This window comes from Coenobita brevimanus, chromosome 4, assembly GCF_032717465.1.
Source record: "Coenobita brevimanus isolate Jiangsu-jjx chromosome 4, ASM3271746v2, whole genome shotgun sequence".
In the NCBI taxonomy this organism is placed as follows: Eukaryota; Metazoa; Arthropoda; class Malacostraca; order Decapoda; family Coenobitidae; genus Coenobita; species Coenobita brevimanus.
The window spans coordinates 2,040,150-2,063,714 of NC_136957.1; the positions used below are offsets into that span (position 1 = coordinate 2,040,150).

At 43.8% G+C, this 23,565-nt stretch overlaps 1 protein-coding gene across 1 annotated transcript in view; it reads left to right on the plus strand.

Annotated features, from left to right (window-relative positions):
* The first annotated feature begins 6 nt into the window (after positions 1 to 6).
* Positions 7 to 23,565, plus strand: part of LOC145394960 (uncharacterized) — a 28,758-nt gene continuing 5,199 nt past the window's right edge. Inside the window, exons 1-12 of the mRNA XM_080268712.1 lie at positions 7 to 89; positions 1,733 to 1,827; positions 2,037 to 2,335; positions 2,497 to 3,005; positions 9,880 to 9,967; positions 11,185 to 11,377; positions 12,851 to 13,008; positions 13,613 to 13,807; positions 18,151 to 18,248; positions 19,038 to 19,289; positions 19,606 to 19,753; positions 22,202 to 22,385. Of these exons, the coding sequence (XP_080124838.1) occupies positions 7 to 89; positions 1,733 to 1,827; positions 2,037 to 2,335; positions 2,497 to 3,005; positions 9,880 to 9,967; positions 11,185 to 11,377; positions 12,851 to 13,008; positions 13,613 to 13,807; positions 18,151 to 18,248; positions 19,038 to 19,289; positions 19,606 to 19,753; positions 22,202 to 22,385 (2,302 nt within the window). The remainder of the gene's footprint in view (positions 90 to 1,732; positions 1,828 to 2,036; positions 2,336 to 2,496; positions 3,006 to 9,879; positions 9,968 to 11,184; positions 11,378 to 12,850; positions 13,009 to 13,612; positions 13,808 to 18,150; positions 18,249 to 19,037; positions 19,290 to 19,605; positions 19,754 to 22,201; positions 22,386 to 23,565) is intronic.

The following is a 23,565-nucleotide window of genomic DNA, read 5'->3' on the forward strand; positions in this document are numbered from 1 at the left end:
TGGACTATGGAGGTGGATTGCCCGATATGTGGGACTACATTTCCCTCCTCCAGAATTGAGCAGCACGCAGAGGAGTGTATCCAGGCCAGGTGAATCAGTATATTTGTGGAATTACACCCTTCTTATGGACACTGAATGTTCTCATTACTGAATTTAAGCAGTTCTGAGCACTGTCTCTTGCAGAAACCTTGGACAGACTGCAGGAAACCACCCGTTAACAAATGATGGAAATTTTATGACAGATTATCTTTCATCATTGAGAATTCATATAGCCTATGACACCCTATCTTTCATGATTGAGAATTCATATAGCCTATGACACCCAGAGGCCACAGGAATATCATTTATGTTAGTAGTGTTTGTGTAATTCATTCCTGACACCCAAATTCTGCAAGAATAACATATTACTTGAGAGCACTCCCCGTAAAACAAATAACTCAAAGTCAAATGACCACCCCTTATGGGATTATGGCGTCTGGCAATAGATAGATAGATAGATACAAAGTTATGTTTATGACCAGCGGTGGCATCCTGCAGAGGGCAGTGGCTCAATTTGGACCCAAAGCTTACTTGTCCCCAAAGCATTCAGGTTAGGTTAGGGTAGATTAAGTGAAGTTTGGTTAAGTTAGGTTAAATTGTGTTATGTTAGTAGGGACAAACAAATAGTATTGACTTTGGAGCCGAATCAGCCTGAAAGTCTGGCATAGCAGGTGGCCGCTTGCCACGTTTTGCATGTAAAACTGGTGGTTTTATAGTTGATATCTTCAGAATGACACATTTCCACGACTTGTTAAAGCTGTCACAAATATAGTTACGATAGAACGATAGTTTATTGAGATGAAAATACATTTGTAAATTTCATGCCTCAAAGCTTTCCTGCCGTTTCACCTTATCATATGTCCATTTCATTTTGAACGATGTCAGTAATAAGTTACCCTGTAGTGGACTCAGGATTTTTATATTAATACAAAGAACAAAACATAAGTGTGGCTAAATTAATGAAATGTTACTGTATTTACACAAAGTTAACCTAAATATGGAGAGAATGGAGAATGAAAGACTGACTAAGAGGGTGTATGTAGGTGAAGTGGAGGGAGGGAGTGACCGAGGAATAGGTGGAGGGGAGGAGTTGAGAGGTATATGAGGAAGGGGGGAGTGAGTTAGGGGGAGGGCAGTCAAATGGTGGGTGGCAGAACGACTTGGAGGCGTTTTTGTCTGTGGCCACCCTTTGCGGGATTAGGGTGTCGGTCAATAGATAGATAGATAGGTAGATAGAAACCTAAATACGGAAGGATGAACAGAGTTAAAGAAATTGTTAATAAAGATGAACAGTGTTGACATGTAAATATGGAGAGCAGAAGTACATGGCAAGACCACACTAGAATACTACAGGCACTGGAAATGTGAAAGTAAGATACATTGTATGAAAATGGTTGGAACTCATCAGTACTATTCAAGGCACAAATAAACACATTCATTTTAAAGTGCAGAAATAAATTTGTTAATGAAAAAGCAGCAGTCCAATATGCCAAAATAAACACTAAATAGGAACACTTTCTGCTACGTTATGCTGAGTAAAGCGAAATAAGAATCAGGAATAACATACTGCAACAGTCTTCTCCAGAGGACAAGACAGATTTAATCAAGCTTCTACTTCTCAGGGGAGGAAAGTAAAAAAACAAATATAGGTAACTCCTGGGGGCCTGTCATTCATGCCTCCGCAAATTTGCAGGTTCGTCCTTCATGAAAATATTCTACGGATCAGAATCCGCATGGTAGCATCGGGTCTGATTCACGGCATTGGTCTCTTTCCTCACGCCCAGTCCTGTCAGCCCCATACAAAGCTGCAGCCTCACCTCTGTCTCACTCTCTGCCCAGCCACCGTTGCGAGCATTTCAGCTTCCCGCAAGCATCAAGCTTTCTGTCTTTATAGTTCCTTATAATGCTATCATGTGTGCAGAGGTTACAGTAGCTGGTATTGCAGCACTGTGCTTTACAGCTGAGTGAATAACTGCCATATTTTGTGAGTTTTTTAGTGCCCTTTAGTGTTATAACTTGTGCGCCCACATGTGCGATACTATTCTCCGCTATGGGCCTGGAGCGAGCTGCCTCTGCCAGTGCTGAGCTTATCACCCTTAAGCGCCAGAAGAAGGTGATGACCCTTGAGGAGAAGGTCAAGTTGCCTGATAAGTGTAAGGAGGGCATGTATTATGCAGCTGTGGGAAAATTGTTTAAAGTGAATGAGAGCACAGTGTGTTCCATTAAGAAAAATGAGAGTAAAATTCGAGAGGCACTGCAGTCCACTGCTCCAGCCTCAGCCAAGCATGTGATGCAAGTAAGAGACAAAGTTACGTTACAGATGGAAAAGGCTCAGTTTGTGTGGATTGAAGACCAACATCGTAAAAGCAATCTTACTGACTCTAATGCAATTCATGCGAAAACTAAGTTACTGTATGATCAGATGAACACTGCACCTGTCGATCCCAAGACCCCTAGCACCAGTGTACAGTAGACCCCCGGCCTGCTCCAACCAGCCCTCCTTTATTCTCAGCCAGCAAGGGTTGGTTCGACAGGTTCAGGAAACGATTCTCTCTGCATAGCCTTAAAATGTCGGGGAATCATGGTCGACCAACCGCACGGCAGCAGCGGCATTCCCTCCTGAACCAAAGAAAAATCATTGAAGGGAAAGGATGCAGGCCTGAACAAGTTTGGAATGTGGAGGAGACAGGCCTTTACCAGAAGAAAATGCCCAAATGTACGTTCGTTGCAAGGGAGGAAAGGAGGGCATCGGGGTTCAAGGCCACGAAGAACCTTTGCACCTTACTGCTGTGTGGCAATGCCGCTGGCCACAAGATTAAGCCTGGGTTTATTTATGAGTCCACAAACCCCAGAACACTGAAGCGGCATAACAAAAACCTCCTTCCTGTCTACTGGATGACCAAAAAAAGTCTTGGACCACCAGCAACATCTTCATGGACTGGTTCCACCATTGCCTACCGACGGAGGTGCAGGCATATCTGCTGGAATGGTGAGTTATCTCTGTATTTAATGAGAATGGTTATAAGAAGTTGTGGTAAATTATTTACCTGATGAGTCCCAGACTCACACTGCCGTGTGCTTATGGTACACACTGCTGCGGGAGTCCGTTTAAGCCACCGGCTACATAATTTACCCTAACTTCTTATAACCATACCCACTTGTACAGTGGTTGTTGAATGAGAAATTTGACTGGGACAAGGAAGGTTTGGAGCCAGCAGATCCAGTGTTTGGTCCTTGGCCTTTGATTGACGCTGCTACTGTGAGTGAGGCAATAAGCAGGATGCAGGTGCAGGTGGGGAAGGCAGCAGGTGTGTCTTGGTTGACTGCTGAAGTGTTGAAGGCCTCAGGAGATATAAGAGTGAGGTTAGTCACTGGCCTGACAAATAACATTATATATGAGTGTGTTGTCCCAGATGATTGGCTGAAAAGTGTAATTGTAAATGCATACAAGGGGAAGGGTGATGCCCTGTAGAGAGGAAATTGTAGAAGTATAAAGCTTCAAGATCAGATACTGAAGGTAATGAAGAGAGTTCTAGAGGGTATGGTTAAAGAAAGAGTGAATATTGATGAGATGCAGTTTGGGTTTATGTCAGGCAGGGGGACCACTGATGCCATATTCATTGTTCGACAGCTTCAGGAAAAATATATAGGAAAGAAACGGGAACTGTACTTTGTTTTTGTTGATTTGGAGAAGGCCTTTGACAGAGTCCCTAGAGAGGTGGTGAAGTGGACAATGAGAAAGATTGGGATGGAGGAGTGGCTGGATAGGGTGGTTATGGCCATGTACAGTATGTGGGTGCTCGCACCCAGGTGAGAGTGAATGGAGATTTGAGTGCTGAGTTTTCCGTGAATGTTGACATGCATCAAGGGTCGGTTTTGAGTCCCTTGTTGTTTATCATGGTACTTGAAGCCCTCTCACGTGACTTCAGAAATGGACTGCCATGGGAAATGTTGTATGCTGGTGATTTGGAGTTGATTGCAGAGAATGAAAGGGAGGTGGAGGGAAGATTTAGGAAGTGGAGAAATGGTATGGGGCACAAGGGCATAAGAGTAAATGCAGATAAAACAAAAGCGATGATGTCTAAGGTTGATGACGGTACTGTCAAAGAAGAGGGAGAGTGGCCATGTGCAATTTGCCACACGGGCATGGGAAGTAATTCCATCTTGTGCAGTGTTTGTGATAAGTGGGTGCATAGGAGATTTAGTGGTATTAGATGTAGACTGCAGGATAATGCTGATTTTATGTGTGTGGTATGTTAGGGATAGCAAGTGAAGCTTGTCAGGCGTGAAAAGATTGAACTTGCTGGTGAGTCTCTTGAGTGTGTGGAAGAGTTTTGTTATTTGGGAGACATGTTATGTGCTGGAGGTGGGGCTGAAGCTAGCTCTGCACCTAGGGTGAGGAGTGGTTGGCAGAAGTTCAGGGAGCTGTTGCCTCTCCTGACACTGAGAGGGCTCTCCCTATATGCTAAGGGATCTTTGTATGCAGCATGTGTTAGGAGTGTAATGCTGTATCGTAGTGAGACCTGGGCAGTAAAGGAAGAGGATATTTGTAGGCTCTAACATACAGAAATGGCAATGATTAGGTGGATGTGTAGTGCATCCCTGAGTGCAAGGCCTGGGTTTATGATGGAAGAGTTGAGAGGTAGGATGGGACTGGAGTGTTTTGGTGTTGTGACAAGGAGAGGTAGATTGAGGTCATTTGGGCACGTGGAGAGGATGAGGGATTTTTTTTTTTTTTTTTTTTTTTTTTAAATAACAGAACGGAGGAAGGAAAAACAAATGGGGAAAAAAAAAAAAATCCATACACCAGATTACTGGTGTCCTCTATTCATAAAATATCTGTAACAGTTAGACTTGAACAGTTGTGGGTTGAAATTTGGAGGAAAACAACTCTGGGGAAGCGAGTTCCAGAGAGATGCAGTTCGTGGAATGAAAGAATTCTGATAGGCAGAAGTTCTGCAATATGGTTGAGTGATTCCAGTCATGAGCGCTACCAGATGCCCGTGTAGCACGAGGGAAGGCATGGAGAGGTGGCATCATGGACGCAACTTCGTCTGAGCATTTGCCAAAAAAATATCTGTAAAATAATGCAAGGGAGGCAACATTCCTTCTTACTTGCAGGGGAGGTAGTTTATATGTAAGGGATGATAATTGGGTGCAGAAAATGAGAAGTATTAATATTAAAGTTGGGGTAACGAGAAGTAGACCAAAAAAAAACTTGGGACGAGGTCATTAAGTGTGACCTCAAGGTTAAGGGACTGAACAGGGAGGCTGCCGGAGATTGAGCTGCATGGGGAACCGCCATTAGGTGACCAAGGCCGACGCATGCAAGCATGTTGGAGCCTCAAAAACAAAATAAAACAAAATGAGTTCAGTATACTGTATATTTGTGATATTTTATGCTGTTTAAAGATCCCAGAAATGATTTTTTAGGTCTTTGTGCTACTGCTGTGGGAGTCTGTGATGGCCATCAGCAACAAAATTACCCTAAATTGTTATAACCATACTCATTAACAACTTCAATATTAAAGTATCAGTAGCTATTGTATACAGTAGTACAGTATGTGTTTCTGATGTTTTATGCTGGTTTCAGGTCCCTGAAATTGTTTTTAGGAGCTTACATTGGTAATTTGATACTGAATGGGCGTATTCTGAGGGAAGCATCCAAATTTCGTGGATCCCCCCCATTTGTGGGGGGTCTGTGTCCCCTAACCCCGACGAATGTGGGGGAGACCTGTAACAGAAAGACAGTATATGTCTTGTGGATATCTCCATCATTTACATTAAAATGAAATAACCCAACCTAACCAAGCCAAACTATGCCTAACCCAACCTAACTGATCCTAACCAAAATTGAGCATAGATGTGATTAAGAACAGGGCTTGGAGCTGAACAATCCTTCCCCGCACTCATCATGCACTTGGTGTAAAATAATACATTTGTGATGGATGTGTATGGAAGAGAAATTTTTTGAAACTGCATAAACCATACGGTGATGGTAAGGTAATTACATACTGGCATTTCATTCCATTAGGTGAGTGTAATTTTGAAATAACATGTCAGTCTGGGAGGATTATAGGAGGGTTCAATAGCAGCTTCTGGCCCACCTCAGTTTTGGTGGGTAAATTTACAGTTTCAGACAGTCATTTATATTGTATACCTCTACACAAAATTCATACAAGAAGAAAAAAAATGGGCCTATGTTATAGAATTCATTATTCTAAACATATTTACTTCTATAAATCATAAATATTAAGTTTCAGCCTATACTCGGTTTCTTCAATAATTTTTGTTTTCTTGATTTTTTATGTGATTTGCGTGGTTTTACCCTGCATTTCTGTTGGAAGCGACCAGTTTTCACAATAAGCCCCAGTTTCCAATTTGTGTTTTTAATGGCAGAATTATACAGAAGTGTTTGGAACACAACAAGTCATTTTTGCCATTAGCCTGCCTTAAGACTGGGTGATCATATGGAGAGGTATACCGTAACTGTTGGACACCCCAGAGTAACTGGTGAATGTATGTGTCAAAACTTAGGATATACTGGTATCCCATAAACATCCCTTGGAAATTAACCACATCCGAGAGGTCTATCTATCTATCTATCTATAGCCCGACGCCCTAATCCCGCAAAGGGTGGCCGCAGACAAAACGCCTCCAAGTCACTCTGTCACCCACCATTTGACTCCCCTCCCCCCAACTCACCCCCCCCTCCCTCATATACCTCTCAACTCCATCCCTCCACCTCATCCTCGGTCTACCCCTCCCTCTCCCTCCCTCCACCTCACCTACATACACCCTCTTAGTCAGTCTTTCATTCTCCATTCTCTCCACATGTCCAAACCACCTCAGTGTATTTCTCCTAATCTTTTCAACCACATCCACATCTACCCCACAACGTTCCTTCACTTCTTCATTCGTCAACCTGTCCCTCCACGTCACTCCACATGCTCCTCTCAAGTAACTCATTTCCACTGCTCTCACTCTTGACTTGTTCCCCTCTTGCAATGCCCACGCCTCGCTTCCATACGTCAGGGTAGGGATCACAATACCATCATGCAGTGACTTCTTAACTTCCATACTCACCTCCCTATTTCTCATCACTGCTTTCAGTGTACCAACAACCTTTCTTCCCTGCTGTACCCTTTCACGTACTTCATCCCCCAAAGTTCCATCCTTACTCATCACACTACCCAAGTACTTGAATGCACTCACATTCTCCATATCCTCTCCATCCAACCTCACTGCACACTCTGTGACTTCATTCCTCTCAAACACCATAACTTTACTTTTGTTTACATTAACTTTCAGCTTCCTCCTCCTACACACTGTCCCAAATTCATTCACCAAACCTTGCAACTCCCATTCATCTTCACTCAACAATACTGTATCATCAGCAAACAGCAACACCGGAAGCTTCCAAATCTCACCCTCATTCATTAGGGCCACCCCCACATCCACTGCCCTACCTTGTACCTCCTTTACAACCCCATCCATATATATATTAAACAGCCATGGAGACATTACACACCCCTGTTTCAGTCCCACATTGAGATCAAAGAACTCACTCAGCTTACCATCCACTCGCACCGTAGCCCTAGCTCCCTCGTACATACTCTTCACAGCACTCAGCAATTTCCCCTCCACTCCATATATTCTTAATATCTTCCACATACCTTGCCTATCTATTCTGTCATAAGCTTTCTCCAAGTCCATGAAGGCAGCATACACTTTCCTTCCCTTCTCTAGATACTTCTCCACTAAACATCTTAGAACAAATATCTGATCTACACACCCCTTTCCCTTCCTAAATCCCCCTTGTTCTTCTCCAACTAGCTCCTCTGTCATATGCCTAACCCTATCAATGAGTATTCTACCATATATTTTACCAGTCACACTAAGAAGGCAAATACCCCTATGGTTACCACATACTTCTCTCTCCCCTTTTCCTTTGTACAGAGGAACAATTATACCTGATTTCCAGTCCTCTGGAACCCTTCCCTCTTCCCAAGCCAATCTACACAACTTCCATATCCACTCCACAACAATCTCACCCCCATACCTAAGCATTTCACCACACACTCCATCAATTCCTGGGGCCTTTCCCAGCTTAATCTTCTTCATCGCTTCCACTACTTCTGACCTACTGATCTCTTCCTCCCTCCTCTCATCTCTTCTTCTCCCAGCCATTCCCCAACCACTTATACTCACACTGCTCTCACTCTCTACATTCAACAAATCCTCAAAGTGCTCCTTCCATCTCCTCAATTTCTCTCTCTTCTCCACCAACAATCTATTATTCCTATCTTTCACTCCCCTACTATTTCCCCTTTCACACTGCCTTACTTTCTTTACCTCCTTCCAAAACAATTTCTTACTCTCCCTCCATTTCACACTCAGATTCCTCCCAAACTCTTCATCCACTTTCTTCTTACTCTCCTTCACCAGTCTCTTATCCTCCCTTCTCCTGCTCACATATACCTCACTCTTCTCTCTCTCATCTTCTACCCTACCTCTACTCGCCAACCATTCACCATATGCCTTCTTCTTTTGTTCCACAGCTCGTTTCACCTCATCATTCCACCATGCTGTCCCTTGCACACCCTTGCATCTCCTCCTCACTCCACAAACCGCCTCACACGCTGCGCTTATCTTTTCCGTGAATATCTTACATACGTCTTCCACCCCTTCCATCTGCTCTAGCTCATACCTTCCCAATCTTTCTTCCACTATGCTCTTATACTCTGTCCTTTTCTCACTATCTTGCAATTTCTCCACTCTTCTCACAGGAGCTGCTTCCTCCTGTCTTCCCCTTCGCCTCCTTAACCACTTTCTTTGCAGCTCTACCTTGGCCATCACTAAGTGATGGTCCGAGACTCCATTCCCCCACCCTCTCCACACCCTTGCATCCAACACTTGTCTTCTCATTCGCTCATCCACACACACGTAGTCTATCATTGCCTTTTGTTCAACAAGTTCACCATCCATCCTCCTCATTACTCTCCATGTATACTGGTGGATCATCTTATGACGAAAGTAGGTGTTGGCTATTGCCAACCCCTTACCAGCACAGATGTCCACCAAAGCACTACCATTCCCATCTACTTCAGCTGGCACACCCCACTGACCAACCACTCCATCCACTCGTACATTCCCAACTTTGCCATTCATATCTCCAATCAACAGCACTCTCTCGCTCCTCTCAAACTTGTCCATCATGCTTCTACTCTCGCCCAAAACTCATCTTTCACTCTTGCCACTCGATCCTCTGTTGGAGCATACACACATACAATCGCCCATGCTTGTATACCTACTTTCATCCTCACCCATACAATCCTTGCACCCACTGTTCCATACTCTCTTATATTCTCCTTCCACTTCTTGCTTATCATCAGTCATACTCCCTCTCTTGCCGAGAGGTGAATTAACATAAGTTAGAATTTTTACAAAGGGTTGGTGTATGGTAGCCATCATTTTTAAAGGGAATGGACACACAGTACACCTGATCAGACCAAACTCATTAGGAAAGCCATGTTTTTGGTAGTACCATAAACCAACCCAGCCCCGTGTTACCTGACCTTAACTAGAACAGCATTCACCCACTTAAAGGCCGCCTTTGGCAGGCCCTTGCTCAATGTCATAAGGCCAGAAATGAGTCATAACTCTGGAACCAGTGGCCTGATTGGACTGGAAATTGTTTTATTCTTCAAGTTGGAGCATTTTAATGGTATCTTGCACTGACAAGCATTGCACTGCGTTGTGCTATTTTTGCTGTCTTACAGTAACAAACATGCAGAAATCAGGTCATCATAATATAGATTTTGGCACTTGATTCATCAGGTTTGGCGGTGATGGTGGTGATGAGAACAAGACTTCACCGCAGCACAGCAAGAGGAAGAGTTCACAGATCCTGGATCACACCTCGCAGGTTTGTATGTGTAGTACAGTAATAATAATAATAATAATAATAATAATCTGTCTGTTGTTTCCCGGAAGTGCCAGTTCAAACTAAGGAGTTTAGTAATGCACGACATATGTTTACAGTTTTAGTTTCAAAAAATGTCATATCAGTCACATACAATACACGTTACATCAGGAAAAGTACGCGAAGTTTATTAGATGTGGATATTAAAAAATAATAATAATAAAATGTGTGTTGTGTATATATGAATGAGCAGAACCAAGCAGACAGTGTTGTTGTGCTACCTTAGTCTGTATGATTGACTAGTATCAACAGCAGGTAGGCAACTGGCCCGGCAGGACTGTCTCATGCAGTGAACCAATGTTTCCATGTGGTTGACAGCACCTTGCCACAGTGAGGCATAGGGATGAGTGTGGAGGTTTACTACCTGGATGGATGTTGCAGTTGCATCTCTCCACCCAACATGGACACCATAGGCTCCACATCACCCAGTTATTTGGTTGTGCCAGATGATTTTATTCATATCAGGAGAGACTTTAGAGCTGGAAAGATTAAACTTAGTTTTCATTTACCACCTTAATGCAGTAGGTCCCTCCTGAGATGAATATACAGTAATTGTGTGAGGATAACAAGAATAGAAATTGAAAATGTCACCAGATTGAGTGAAGAAAAGAATAAACTGTCACCAGATTGAGGGGAGAAAAGAATAAACTGTCACCAGATTGAGGGGAGAAAAGAATAAACTGTCACCAGATTGAGGGGAGAAAAGAATGTAAAAATGTTACCAGATTGAGGGGAGAAAATATGAAAATGTCACCAGATTGAGGGGAGAAAATATAAAAATGTCACCAGATTGAGGTGGGAAAATATAAAAATATCACCAGATTGAGGGGAGAAAAGAATATAAAAATGTCACCAGATTGAGGTGGGAAAATATAAAAATATCACCAGATTGAGGGGAGAAAAGAATATAAAAATGTCACCAGATTGAGGGGAGAAAATATAAAAATGTCACCAGATTGAGGGGAGAAAATATGAAAATGTCACCAGATTGAGGGGAAGAAAATATAAAAATGTCACCAGATTGAGGGGAGAAAAGAACATAAAAATGTCACCAGATTTAGGGAAGAATATATGAAAATGTCACCAGATTGAAGAGAGAAAAGAATATGAAAAGAAGCCACCAGATTGCATAGGTGAATTCAAAACTACATGTATTGCAGGAAAAAGCTGCAGGCCCCAGCACCGCCGCAACCCCACCCAGCAGTAAGAAGTCTCGCAAGGAGCAAGTTCAGGCTTGGAGCTTCCTGAGTAGGTCCACCAAAACACCAGATGGCGGGAAGACTGCCCACCACGACACTGCCACCAAGATGCCACCTCTCACAAACACACCAGGCCGCAGTAACAGTAAGGATGGTAAGCTGTCATTATTATCATTGCTAGTCCTCTCATACATATCAGGGTTCATTAATGATAAATATTCTAGGTTGATGATGATGATGATGATGATGATGGTGGTGGCAATGAGTGATGATGATGGTGGCGATGAGTGATGATGATGATGATGATGGTGACAATGATGATGACGAGAGTGACTGATGATTGATGATGATGATGATGTTGATGCTGATCTTGATGGTGATAGTAACCTTTCACACATCTGGTCACAGTAAGAGCAGCTAAGTGCAGTAAGTCATCATCACCATCATCTCTTCCACCTAAGGAAGGGGAAAGTATCAAAATAAGAAAACTATCACCAGCATGGAAAGTGAAATGAGTGTCATATAAGTTGATAGTTTGGACATTTTCTTTTATGTCAGCTATAAATCTCCAAAACATTGCCTATTAATGATTCATTCTGAGGGCTTATGTTTTATTATTGCTGTCTTCAGATGAAGTATCGTATTCTGTTTGGAAGAAGACTTGTGGAACTATGAGGTTAGATATATTAGTTTTTTATTGAACTATTCTTTACACGAGATCTCCCCTGAACTGAATATAATATTGTGGTAACAGCATAACTAAAGTAAACACGGCATGACACACTCTGCAGAAGGGTTAGTGGTAGTGGTGGAAGGTTTAATCTAACCCTTCTTTTGTTCTCATGTTTGTTGCAGGCCATAATGCATAGGTGGTGCAGTGGGTTGAAGTGCTCCAGATGTGTGTGGTCCATAAGGATTCATATGTAGGGGATGGTTTAAGTTTTTTGTTTACACAACTCCACTCAGTTGTGAACAGCTGCTCACTCTTGCCTTACATGTTTGGACTTAAGTAGCCTTATCCCATGCTCAGATGCTCCTGCTAGGGCAGTAAAGGTTTGAATGAGATATAGATAAAATAGGAATTAATTGGAGCCACCACCACCTGTTCATTACAGACAGTAGTAATCACCAATCCCTTCATCATGGGGATTTACTTTCAGTTTTGGTTTTGCTACTAACATAGTTATTAATCAGCTTAGGGAAGATCTCCCGTGTTGAAGGGGCTGGTGGAAGCTACGTCTAACCCCTCCAGTTGGAAATATATCATCATCATCATCATCATCGCCATAGTAAACAAGAGTGTTGGGGCCTGTGGGTAGGCTATTCAGCCCTGACCTTTAAGGCAACAGTGTCCATCCTCACTAGCCCCTGAGTGGGATTACATGGGTAATAAAACCTAACCACCCCTCAGGTGGAACCCATACTGGCTCCACTCGGTTGGAGCACCTTAACCCATTACACAATCAGGTGTCATTTAGTTGTATAGTTACCACCCAGCATAGTAAATGGTTTCCTGGATACAAGAAACCATTTGATATCAAGGTGAATAAAATCATAAGGAGATAACAAAAATAAATAAGAGACATTTCTGGGGCAAATGCATTGATTCAAGCTTTCTTTTTTGCAGGCAGTAATGTGCCACTAGCAGAGAGGATGCGACCTGTGAGCCTTGAGAGTTATATCGGCCAAGAGTCCATCCTCAGCAGTCACTCCTTCCTGCATACTCTACTCCAGAATAACAACTTCACCAATATGATATTATGGGGGCCTCCAGGATGTGGCAAGGTCAGAGTAGTGGCATTGTAGCATACTGTTACTGTAAAAAGTATATAATAGTAGCAGGAGTTGTAGTAGTAGTGTTGTAATAGCAGCAGCAGCAGCAGCAGTAGTAGTACTAGTAGTAGTAGTAGTAACAGCAGCAACAGTAGTAGTTGTAGTCGTGGTAGTAGTAGTAGCAGCAGTAGTAATAATTTTAGTTGTAGTAACAGTGGTACTGTAGTAGTAAAATTAGACCATGTATTTCACAAAAGTACCAGTTCTTCCAAAGGAATTCATTAATGCTTGGGACATGTTTGCACCTTCAAATTGACATCATTCACCTGCAGAAGAGTATGAACAACTGAACCTTGTAATCATCCATCACAATATGTCTCTCAGGATCGTAGTTTCTTATTAAGATGAAAGCTAAGAGATACTCCTTCACAGCAAACTGCCACATGGATAACAACAGCCTAACCTAACCTAACATAACATAACCCAACCCAGCACAACACAGTCAAACGTGTTGCTGCCTCACCCGGTCTACCTAGGCTTATCTAATGTAGGTTAACCTAACCTGACCTAACCTAACCCATCCAAACCTGATCTAACTTGATCCATCCACCAACAGACATCCCTGGCCAACATCATGCGTGAGCACTGCCGTGGGTCGGAGGGTTGGAGGTTCACCAGTCTGTCAGCATGTACCTCCGGCGTGGCAGACGTGAAGAGTGCTGTGACAGAGGCTCGGTCAGCGCAACAGCTGCGAGGGAAACGCACACTCCTGTTCATGGATGAGGTGCACAGGTTCAACAAAGCACAGCAGGTGAGATTCTGTCCAGTAAGAACAAGAATCCCCGTCCCAGTTCTGTGTGAAGAAAATTGACAGCTGGTGAAATGCAGTGAAAATCCTGTCTCAACTATAGGTCTTTTACACTATTTTGGCCCAGATGTTTTTCATTTTGTAGCTTATTTTTCTTTGCACATTGGCTTTACCTGCTTCCCATTGCACTTTTGCATGACTGGCATCATTTTCTAGTATTGAACTAATGGCATAACTTAGCACTCAGGATACAGAGATGGCAATTTAGACCAAGTTTGTGTAAAAGCAGTATATATAGTGTGTTTTTCAAATGGTTTGTTTTTTCCTGCAATGTATATCTCTGTCTGTACTGTTTATAGACAAGACAAACTGAAACACTGGTATGAGACGGCTGTGTGTTGATGTTTTACTTCACGACTTCTTTAAAAATACAGTAATCACTCCAATATCCGGATCAATAGAGCCATCGGTAGGTTCGGATATTGGTTTTGTCCGGATATTGGGCCCCAGCTTATGGACTTGTACTTACGGACCCTAACACAGAGAAACACCTATACAACTCCCTCCGGACATGCATAGCACCTATTTAACACCCAAATCACACCAATAAGGCACATAAATGACTGAAATAAATGCAATAGACACATAAAATGTGGGTTTAGAAGTATGTTCATACATTAATAAACATTCTGGTACTTATGGACTCTAACCGAACCTAACCTAACCGAACCTAACCGAACTCTGAAAAACACATTCCTACTGCACATGCATGAGGTAAGTTTAGTATGGAAAGAAGTACAGTATGACACTTTCTGGTAAGTATAGTATGGGAAAAAATACAATATGAAACATTCTGGTAAATATAGTATGGAAAATAGTACAACATGAAACATTTTGGCTACTTACAGCAAGTCCCTGGCCACCTCGATGAATAACCGCCTCCTCTCGGACTCTGACAGTAAGAACGATTTCCTGAAGCACTTGCACTACACTCTTCCTGAAGTCTTGCACTGAACTTAGTCACTAACACACAGAAGTCCGTTCTTTTCACAGTGTTCACTTTAGTCCAAATAATGTTACATTAAATTTAAGTGTTGCACATTAACTTTTCCCAAGTTTTTTTATTTTTCAAAAGCCTAAACAAAGAAGGTAATTTACGTTAAATTTCTTATCTACTTATTCTTTTATCCCAACTTGAAAACCTTAACACAACACACCGTAATTTTCACTGCACAACACTCAAAATTCCCGTGTGGTCTAGTGGAGAAGTTCTTGCTGTTTATTCACTGTCAGAGCCCGAGAGTATCACTGGCAGGCGTCCAAGGGGTGCATCGGTGGGTAGTGGTGATGGCGTACCGACTACAGAAGACTCTGAAGACAGCCGCAAACTCACGTCGAGCGGTGACTCCACTGTAGCTGATGTGCTGGGCTGTGGCTCGGAGCATGAGGGCCTGTCTTGGGGAGGCAACGGAGTGGAACCAGGGCTTGGCACAGCGGGGGTCACGGGCCTGAAAAAACTGTCAATCGTTGACTGACGCAAGGACCGACGATTCTGGCGATTGATGATGCGCTGCCGGAAAGCACGCACTTCCTCCACGAGTCCCAAGGGCCCCATCTCCCTGTCGCAGTCCGGGTGTTCCAGGTAGTCTAGGACGAACTCTAGATGTTCCCGGAGTGCGCTCAGCTTGGGGATGGCTGGAGTAGTGTCCTGCTGGGCGGAGTCTGCATCATCATCGCCTTCGTCGTCGGAATCTTCAAGTTCGGGACTGACACCAGCAACCGAAGACGCGATCTCGATATCAGACAACGTCTGATACCCAGGATCGCCCTCGTCGTCGTCCAACCACTCACGAACATCGTCCACATCAACATCGTCGCCGTGCGTACGCAGCCGTGCATGGAAGTCATCCACGTCAAACCCTAGGAAATCGTACTCCACATCTGTTCCGAGAAGCAGACGAGACCAACCATTTTCAAGAGTTTTCACAGGGACTTCCTTCCATGCACTAGCCCAGTTGTACAGCGCAGACTTGATGTTGTAGCGGCGAAGGTTTTCCAAAGTCCGCTTGCCTCGAGTGTCACGTCCTTCCCTGCGCTCGTCCTCGTCCTCGAGAACCACCATCACCTCGTCCAGGAACTTCCGACGGTACAGGCGCTTTGTTGCCACGATCCTCCTTGGTCCATTGGTTGAATGAGAGCAGTCGTATTAGGTGGCAGAAACATGCACCCTAATACGGCCATTCTCAGCAACCAAGTCCTTGTCGCACGGGTGGGCAGGTGCATTGTCGAGGAGAAGGAGAGCCTTTACCTGGTCGCGAGGAATTCCCAGTGTCTTCGTCTGGTAATGTATGACCTCCTTGACGAAGTGATGGTGAAACCAGTCTTTGAAAATCACAGCTGTGAACCATGCTTTCAAAGAATGGTACCATACGACAGGAAGGACATCCATCACCCCACGAAGGCACCGAGGCTGCTTTGCACGGCCAACAATAACGGGCTTAAGCCGGTGCATGCCGTTAGCATTGGCACAACACAAAGCAGATATCCGTTCCTTAGAAAGCTTGCGGCCAGGTACACGCTTCTCCGTCTCATCGGCGAGAGTGTTCGTTGGCACCGAGCGATAGAATAGGCCAGTTTCGTCAGCGTTATAGACTTGACCGAGAGTGAGGCCCTCCCCTGTCGATCAAGCCTTTCACCTTGTGCCGAAACTCGTCCACTCCATCCTCGTTAGCGTCCAATGCTTCGCCATGTGCTTTACGGTTAGTAAGGCCATGTCGCAACTTGAACGCGAAGAGCCAACCCTCGGATGCCTTGAAGTCTAGGGCGTCGTGAAGCCTTGCAAACTTCTCAGCAGCAGCCTTCAGCTCCGTTCCACGTACCATCACACCAGCTGCACGTTGCTGTCGATACCAAATCAACGTGGAGCGGTCGATCTCTGCATACTTGGGAGTAAACATAACCTTCCTCTCCACGTTGCGTTTGCTTCTCGACGAGAAGTCAGCCGTGTACTGCATGAGCTTGTCTCGGGAACGCTTGATATCAAACAAAGTCGACCGGGCCAGGTTGAACTCGCGGAGAATGCGAGAGGAAGACCAACCCGCATCAACCTTCTCCAATATCTCCGTTTCTTCTCCAGAGTCAACACCACTCTCTTCCTTTTCTCAGGAGGCGGGGCCATCATCACACACACTAAGAGTAGGGCAGAGAGCAGCAGGAGGCCTTGCAGCAAGTACGGCACCACCACAAAAGCGAGCACGTGGGCAGCCATTACGAAGAGCGCAGGTCCAGTCGCGGTGAGAGACAGGCGGGAAGTGGGGAGGATGCAGCGGCGCTCTATCGGACGTCGGAGGAATGACGAACCAAAACAATGCTCTCACGCGGCGCGCGCGGCAAGTTCAAATTACGGACGGCAAAAAATCGGGTTTTTTTCCAATTTTTTTGGATTTTCGGACCATTTTGGGAATGTTTGATCCCAGGACGATAAGGTTCGGTTAGTGGGGATGTTCGGTTATTGGGCGTCCGGATATTAGAGTGATTACTGTACAGCTGATTCTGAAGAAGCTGTGAGGTAGAATGTTAATACATAGTGGCCCCATATCAGTGTTTCATTTTCCACAGCAGGTGAGGCAAGATGTATGTGTTTCAAGTTTAAATCCCTTTATTCTGATGACATAGTTCTTGCCTTACTGTTGGTGTTATGACATGATTTTATTTAACTTATGGAGGCTCTGAAGTATTAGTATTAGTAGTAGTGGTGGTGGTGGTGGTGGTTGTAGTTGCCATTGTTTTTATTGCTTTTCTACCCTGAGGCTTGTCTAAATGTAAATGTGGTACACTGCAGGCTCAAATTGCCCTTCAGTCTGTCATGCTCCTTTCGAGGGACAGAGAAGTTTGGGTGTTCGTATCCTATATACCTAGCTGTGGGTGGAGAGACACAAATGTAGCGTCTGTCCCAGGACCAAATGTCCTCACTCTTCCCCATGACCCTATGCAGCGAGGCATCGTCCACCACTGGGAATGTTTGGTCCATTGTACAGGATGGCCCTGAAGTGGCAGTTGTTTACCAGTGCTTGATGGGTCTGATTGGCCAGATGGACTGGAGTTACTCTACTACTACCACCAGTACCCTAACCTAAGCTACCCTACTTTGATATACTGTACCCTATCCTACCCTACTGTAACCATCCCTAACCTGTTTTGATCTACCCTACCTTTACATTGCCTCACCCACCCTAATGTGTTATCCTAAAGTACACTACCCAATCCCAGCCTAACCTTGCCTAATTTCACCTCACCTTACCAGACCTAACTTAATCTAATAGCCTATGATTTTACATTGTTTGCAGGATATATTTTTGCCTCATGTTGAGAGTGGGTTACTGACTCTGGTGGGTGCAACAACAGAGAATCCATCCTTCACACTCAACTCTGCACTACTTTCAAGGTAGGGATGTGGTGGTTAAGTTTCGTTTCGTTTCGTTTCGTGGCTAGAATAATTATCTGCTCTATGAAATAGATTGTAGTTGTGTAGAAGAGTCCCCGGCCTTGGAGTATTGTGGAAGGCCAGGTACCAGGCTTTTTGTAAGATGTAAGCCCATAGATATACCATCAGGAATTCAGGTTATTTTTAAAGACTCCATATGATGACTGGGTACTCTATTGGAAGAGGGCTGTGCTACACTTTTGGAGTCTAGGTGATCTTTGTCTTTCCTAATTTCATTCGGAGAGAGGTGAGTAAGCTTCCGTTTAACCAATGCCATCACAATACACCGAGTTAAGAAATTCTCGGCTGTGTACAGATAAAACAGTCTTCTCAGCGTTCCCTTCCTGAGTGTGCAGATTTGGTGAGAGGAAGTTGGCAATGCATTCAGTCAGTGTCTGAATCTTGAAAACTCAACAGTAAACATCTGCTCACTTGCATTTTTGACCCTACACCATTTGCAATGATTGGACCTTCCAGGGATAGTGATCACCATTCACTTATGAACACTTTAATGACAGATTTTTTGAAGCATTTATTACAGCAATGGTACGGTAATTCAGTTTCTGCCCAGTTTCAGATGTTCACCAGTCATTTTGTAGAGTACAGTACATGTGGTATTGGGCCTCAGGTATACATGAATTTCAAGTTACAGACTTTTTAGTTATGGAGCAGCTCTTAGTTCCTGTTAAGTTGTTAAATAAGTGAGCATCTTTACTGTACTTTTTGAATGAGTGTCCTTGGTCCTTTTAGGTGTCGAGTCATCACCCTGGATGCCCTCACCCCAGCACACATTAGGAAGATCCTGAGGAGAGCACTGAGGCAGCTGAAGGTTGCAATTGACAAGAGCAGAGAGCACGAGGAGGAGGAGGGGGAGACCAAGAAACATGAGAACGGACAAGTTAGAGAAGATAGCAATAACAGCAGCAGCAGTGAGGAGGAAGAGGAGGAGGAAAAATCTGCAAGTGATGATGATGGTGATGGTGATGATACTTCCCCTCACAGGTTAGTGGTCTGCATCAGGTGCCCCCAGGAAGAATTGCATCTTTTTATGCATTAACCCTGGAGGTATTAAGAGTAGAATAAAAAATAATGATTTAGCATTGACCTGAAGGGAGTAGAGTCATGTGTGTGGCAGGAAAATCTTACTATGAGTGAGTCATGCATCTGGTATGTGGTGGAGGGGTTGATAGCAAAAAATAATAATGATAATAACAATAATAATAACATGCTAAAAAAAAATTGACATCAAAGCAGCTTTATAAGAATCACAAGCAACTTTAATTGAAAAAAAAAGGTGCTAATTCAGTTACACTTACAGAAAGACAAGCATTAGTGAGCAAGCAGTGAGGTGGGTGTCGGAGATGAGTGGAGGTGATGCTCGATGTGCCCTGTCCACACTACAGATACTGCTAGACTCACACTCAGGATCGTTCATCACCATACACCATGCTAAGGAGGCTCTACAGGTAATACTTTGATTTTATGCTGCTTCTGTTGGTAGTTCTCCCTCTGTTGTGGTTTCTCTTTGTTTTCCTCTACCCTTCCTCACCCCGTGCCTAGGTTGGAAGTCATGATGATGATGATGGTGCTGAAGGTGATGATGATGGTGATGGTGGTGGTGGTGGTGATGATGATGATGATGATGATGATGGTGATGGTGCTGGTGATACCAAATAGAGAATATGATACAGTTGAACAGGTAAATCAGCTTGGAACTTTATTGGGTAGTTGTTTTGTAATGTAATGTTAACCATATCACTCCAGTGCCATTTTCTTTCACGTCAGAGCATCTCTTGGAGTGGCCTGGTCAGTCTGTCACTTCCTAAGGATTTTCACACATGAGAGATTTCAATGTAGCAGAGACTTATATTGTTCTCCATCGGTTTCTTATGTCTGCAGTTGTTTATTTTATTCTTGCTACTTAGACACTTATGTTCATTTTACAAGAGACTTTTTCACCTGGAAGGGTTAGATATACCAGGCCCAGATCCAGCTCTGCAAACAGGGTGTGTGTGATTCCAGTTAATATTACCCCTTAATGCACTTAGGGAATAAAAGTATATAAATGCTTATATATTTTTACTTGTTTTACAAAAATGTACGTAGATGAAATAAGATGTCCATTGTTTATACTGTATATCAATAAATAACATTGTTTATTGTAAGTAATCATTGGTCTACCAAAATTAGGGGGGGGGATATTCCCCCTCCCCCCCTTGTCTGGCCCTGTAGATGGTTGCTTTAGTTAATCTTTTCACTTCTGGAGGTCAGTGAAATTGTTGAACAAAATCATGTGGTGGTAGCATGATTAAAAATAGAAAATACATCGTCTGTCTATGGTGTTTAATTGATAAAAAGGATATAGAAGAAGGTATCATCTAACAAGGGTTTGCTTTATAATAGAGTTCATTTGTTCTTGCATCCCACTTTGGCAGTATTACTTATTCTAGCCATGCCCTTTCCAGTCTAGTATCTTATTATCTGGTTGTGTTGTTATGTTTACACCTCCACCACTTCCGCTGCTGCTGTCACCAATGCTGCCCCCTTCTCACACTGACAGGGTGCAAAGATTAAGAGCTTGACTGTTTGATCTTTTCATCGTATTCATAATCTAGTGGTGGTGAGGGACACCTTGTTGCAGTGGCACCAGTGTAATATAATTGGGTTTCATTGCCCACATATACTGACATTCCTCAATTCCCTACCTGTTCCTTGTAAGGTTGATAGTGGACTGCAGCAGGAGAATAGCCTCCACCTGCAGTCCATTGGGTTCACTTTCAGATGTCCTTGGGGTTGTCCCCTTCCAATCTCATACCCACCACAACACTGTGCACACCACAACAGCTTTGCGCATCATGAACAAGATCATCTGGAGGTAGCAAGAGTAACTAAGAAAAGTCAATGAATGGAAAGGGCTAAATCAACAACATGCAGAAAATATGCCATTAAATTTTCATTGCTACCTTTATCTCCTTCCAGGCTGATTTTTTGTAAAGTAGTTTACCTTTCAAAAGTCATTGTTTTATAACCAGTGTAAATTGTACCACATTTAAAACTTGCAACTTGGCCCTTGCGGACTTCCATTGTGCCTCATATGAGTTCTGCAGCATGGCAGGGGTTACAGCTAGTTTGGCAGTTTTACTCATTTCACAGTACCAGTGATAAGCTAATAGTTTTGATATTTTTGGAAACTATCCCATAATGAGGCATTGCTGTATTTTACTTTGCCTGTGATGCCACCCATCACACCACAACACTCACCTTGTATGCCCATCATTCTAAAACACATCATGACACACTTACTCACCTTATACACCTCACTCCCACAATGAGGCACTGACGAGGAGCCTACCCTTGGTGGCGGCGTGCATCCTGGTGGCATGAAGCAACTGCAGTGTCCACCCAGGAACCAAACCTCATGTTTCCCTGCACCTCACCTTGGTGGATCCTGTTCTGGCCTTGGTTAAGTCATTGGCTCCCAGAGTTCCTGCGCAAGGGATTTCGCTGGAAGGGTGCTAGGCAGTCCGCCCTCTGCCTCTTGGCTTACAGTCGCGAAGCTCATTGGTTGCGTCCCTGGGGTTCCCTTCTTTATTCAATTTTGAAAATGCCCAGTTCCGTCCTATATTGAGGACACTGGGAGTTAATGGATTAAGCATTGTCTATCTCAAGGGGGTGTTGGTTCCTTACATGACGTATGTACTGTACTGGGTTGACCTCATGGATGACCCCATAGAAACAGTTGCTTACCATTGATCAACTGGTCTGCTTGGCCATCAAGACCATGGTTAAGCACACCACTGCTACCACCACCATCAGTGCAGGCAGTCCCCAACCATAGTTAAAATCTAGAATGAAAACTGAGAGTGCACTGCTAAAGTGATTGGTGTGCTGTAACTGTGGTGTGTTCTTTTCAGCGCAGCCATGTGCTCTATGACCGTAAGGGTGATGAGCACTACAACTTTGCCTCGGCACTACAGAAGTCCATCAGGGGCGGTGATGACAATGCAGCGCTGTACTGGACAATGCGGATGGTTAAAGGTGGGGAGGATCCGCGATTCATTGCCCGAAGGCTACTGAGGACTGCTGCTGAGGATATTGGTGAGTGTTATGGGGATGGGGATGGTGATGTTACTCCACAGGTGATGACAGTTCATTTGCTTTCAGATTTTCTGTTCCCATATTGTGAAGATGATAATGATACTACTACTACTACTAATAATAATAATTATAATAAAAATTTTATTAATAATAATAATAATAATAATCAGTAATAATAATAATAATAATAGTAATAAAAATCTGTACCAGTACTGTTAAATCTACTATGCCTGTGTGTGTGTGTGTGTGTGTGTGTGTGTGTGTGTGTATTTGTGTGTGAACTTACTGTCATCCTGCTGGTGCTGAGACACATTGCACTGGGTGGATAGGTTGGTGGTTGGGGAGTATAGTAGGTCCATGGAAGGAAAAATACTGTAGGTCCATCAGGGACAGTTGGCCATTTGTCCCTTGGTGAAAAAGTAGGTCCATTAGGGAATAGATAAGTCCCCATGAGGAAGAAATGGGATCTTTGGGGAAGAGGTAAGTCTTTCTCTTAGGGGGAAAAGTAGTCCCATGAGGGATAGGTAAGCTCCCCCACAAGGAGAGGATAGACTCTTGGGTATGTCCACCTTATTGGGGGAAAATATGTTCTTTGAGTACGAATTAAGCTCTATGTAGGAGGGAAATAGGTCCATAGTGGGAGTTTATTGATATTGGGAAATAGGACAGTAGGGGAGACAGGTGTGCGTGGGATAATAGAGCCACTAGGTAATGATGAGTTCGTGTAGGGAAGAAGTATCTCCCTGTGGAAACAAAAATAAGTCCCTGGTGAATAAATCAGTCTGTCTCTCCACATGCTCCTCTCGAGGCGGTGGCTCAATCGGTAGAGAGTTGGCCTGCAGTCCTGAGGGACCCGGGTTCAAATCCCGCTGAGGCAGGGAACAGTTTAAGGATTTGAATTTCATAAAATCAGACTTTACTGATCTACCAGAAGGCCCGCCGACATGTCGTAAAAATACCCCCGCTAATACCAATACACCAGTCCTGTATGAGACAGCCCTAGCATGTATTCAGTATGGACGGTGGGTGTTAGCGCCGAAGTGGTGACACGTAGAGGTGTGCGGTACGTAGGAGGACTACTGGGCCTTGAAAGCAGGCTTTGAAGCCTATGCCCAGAGTCGGTCACATAAAAAAAAAAAAAATAAATAAATAACTCCTCGTTGTGGTGTGGATGTGGATG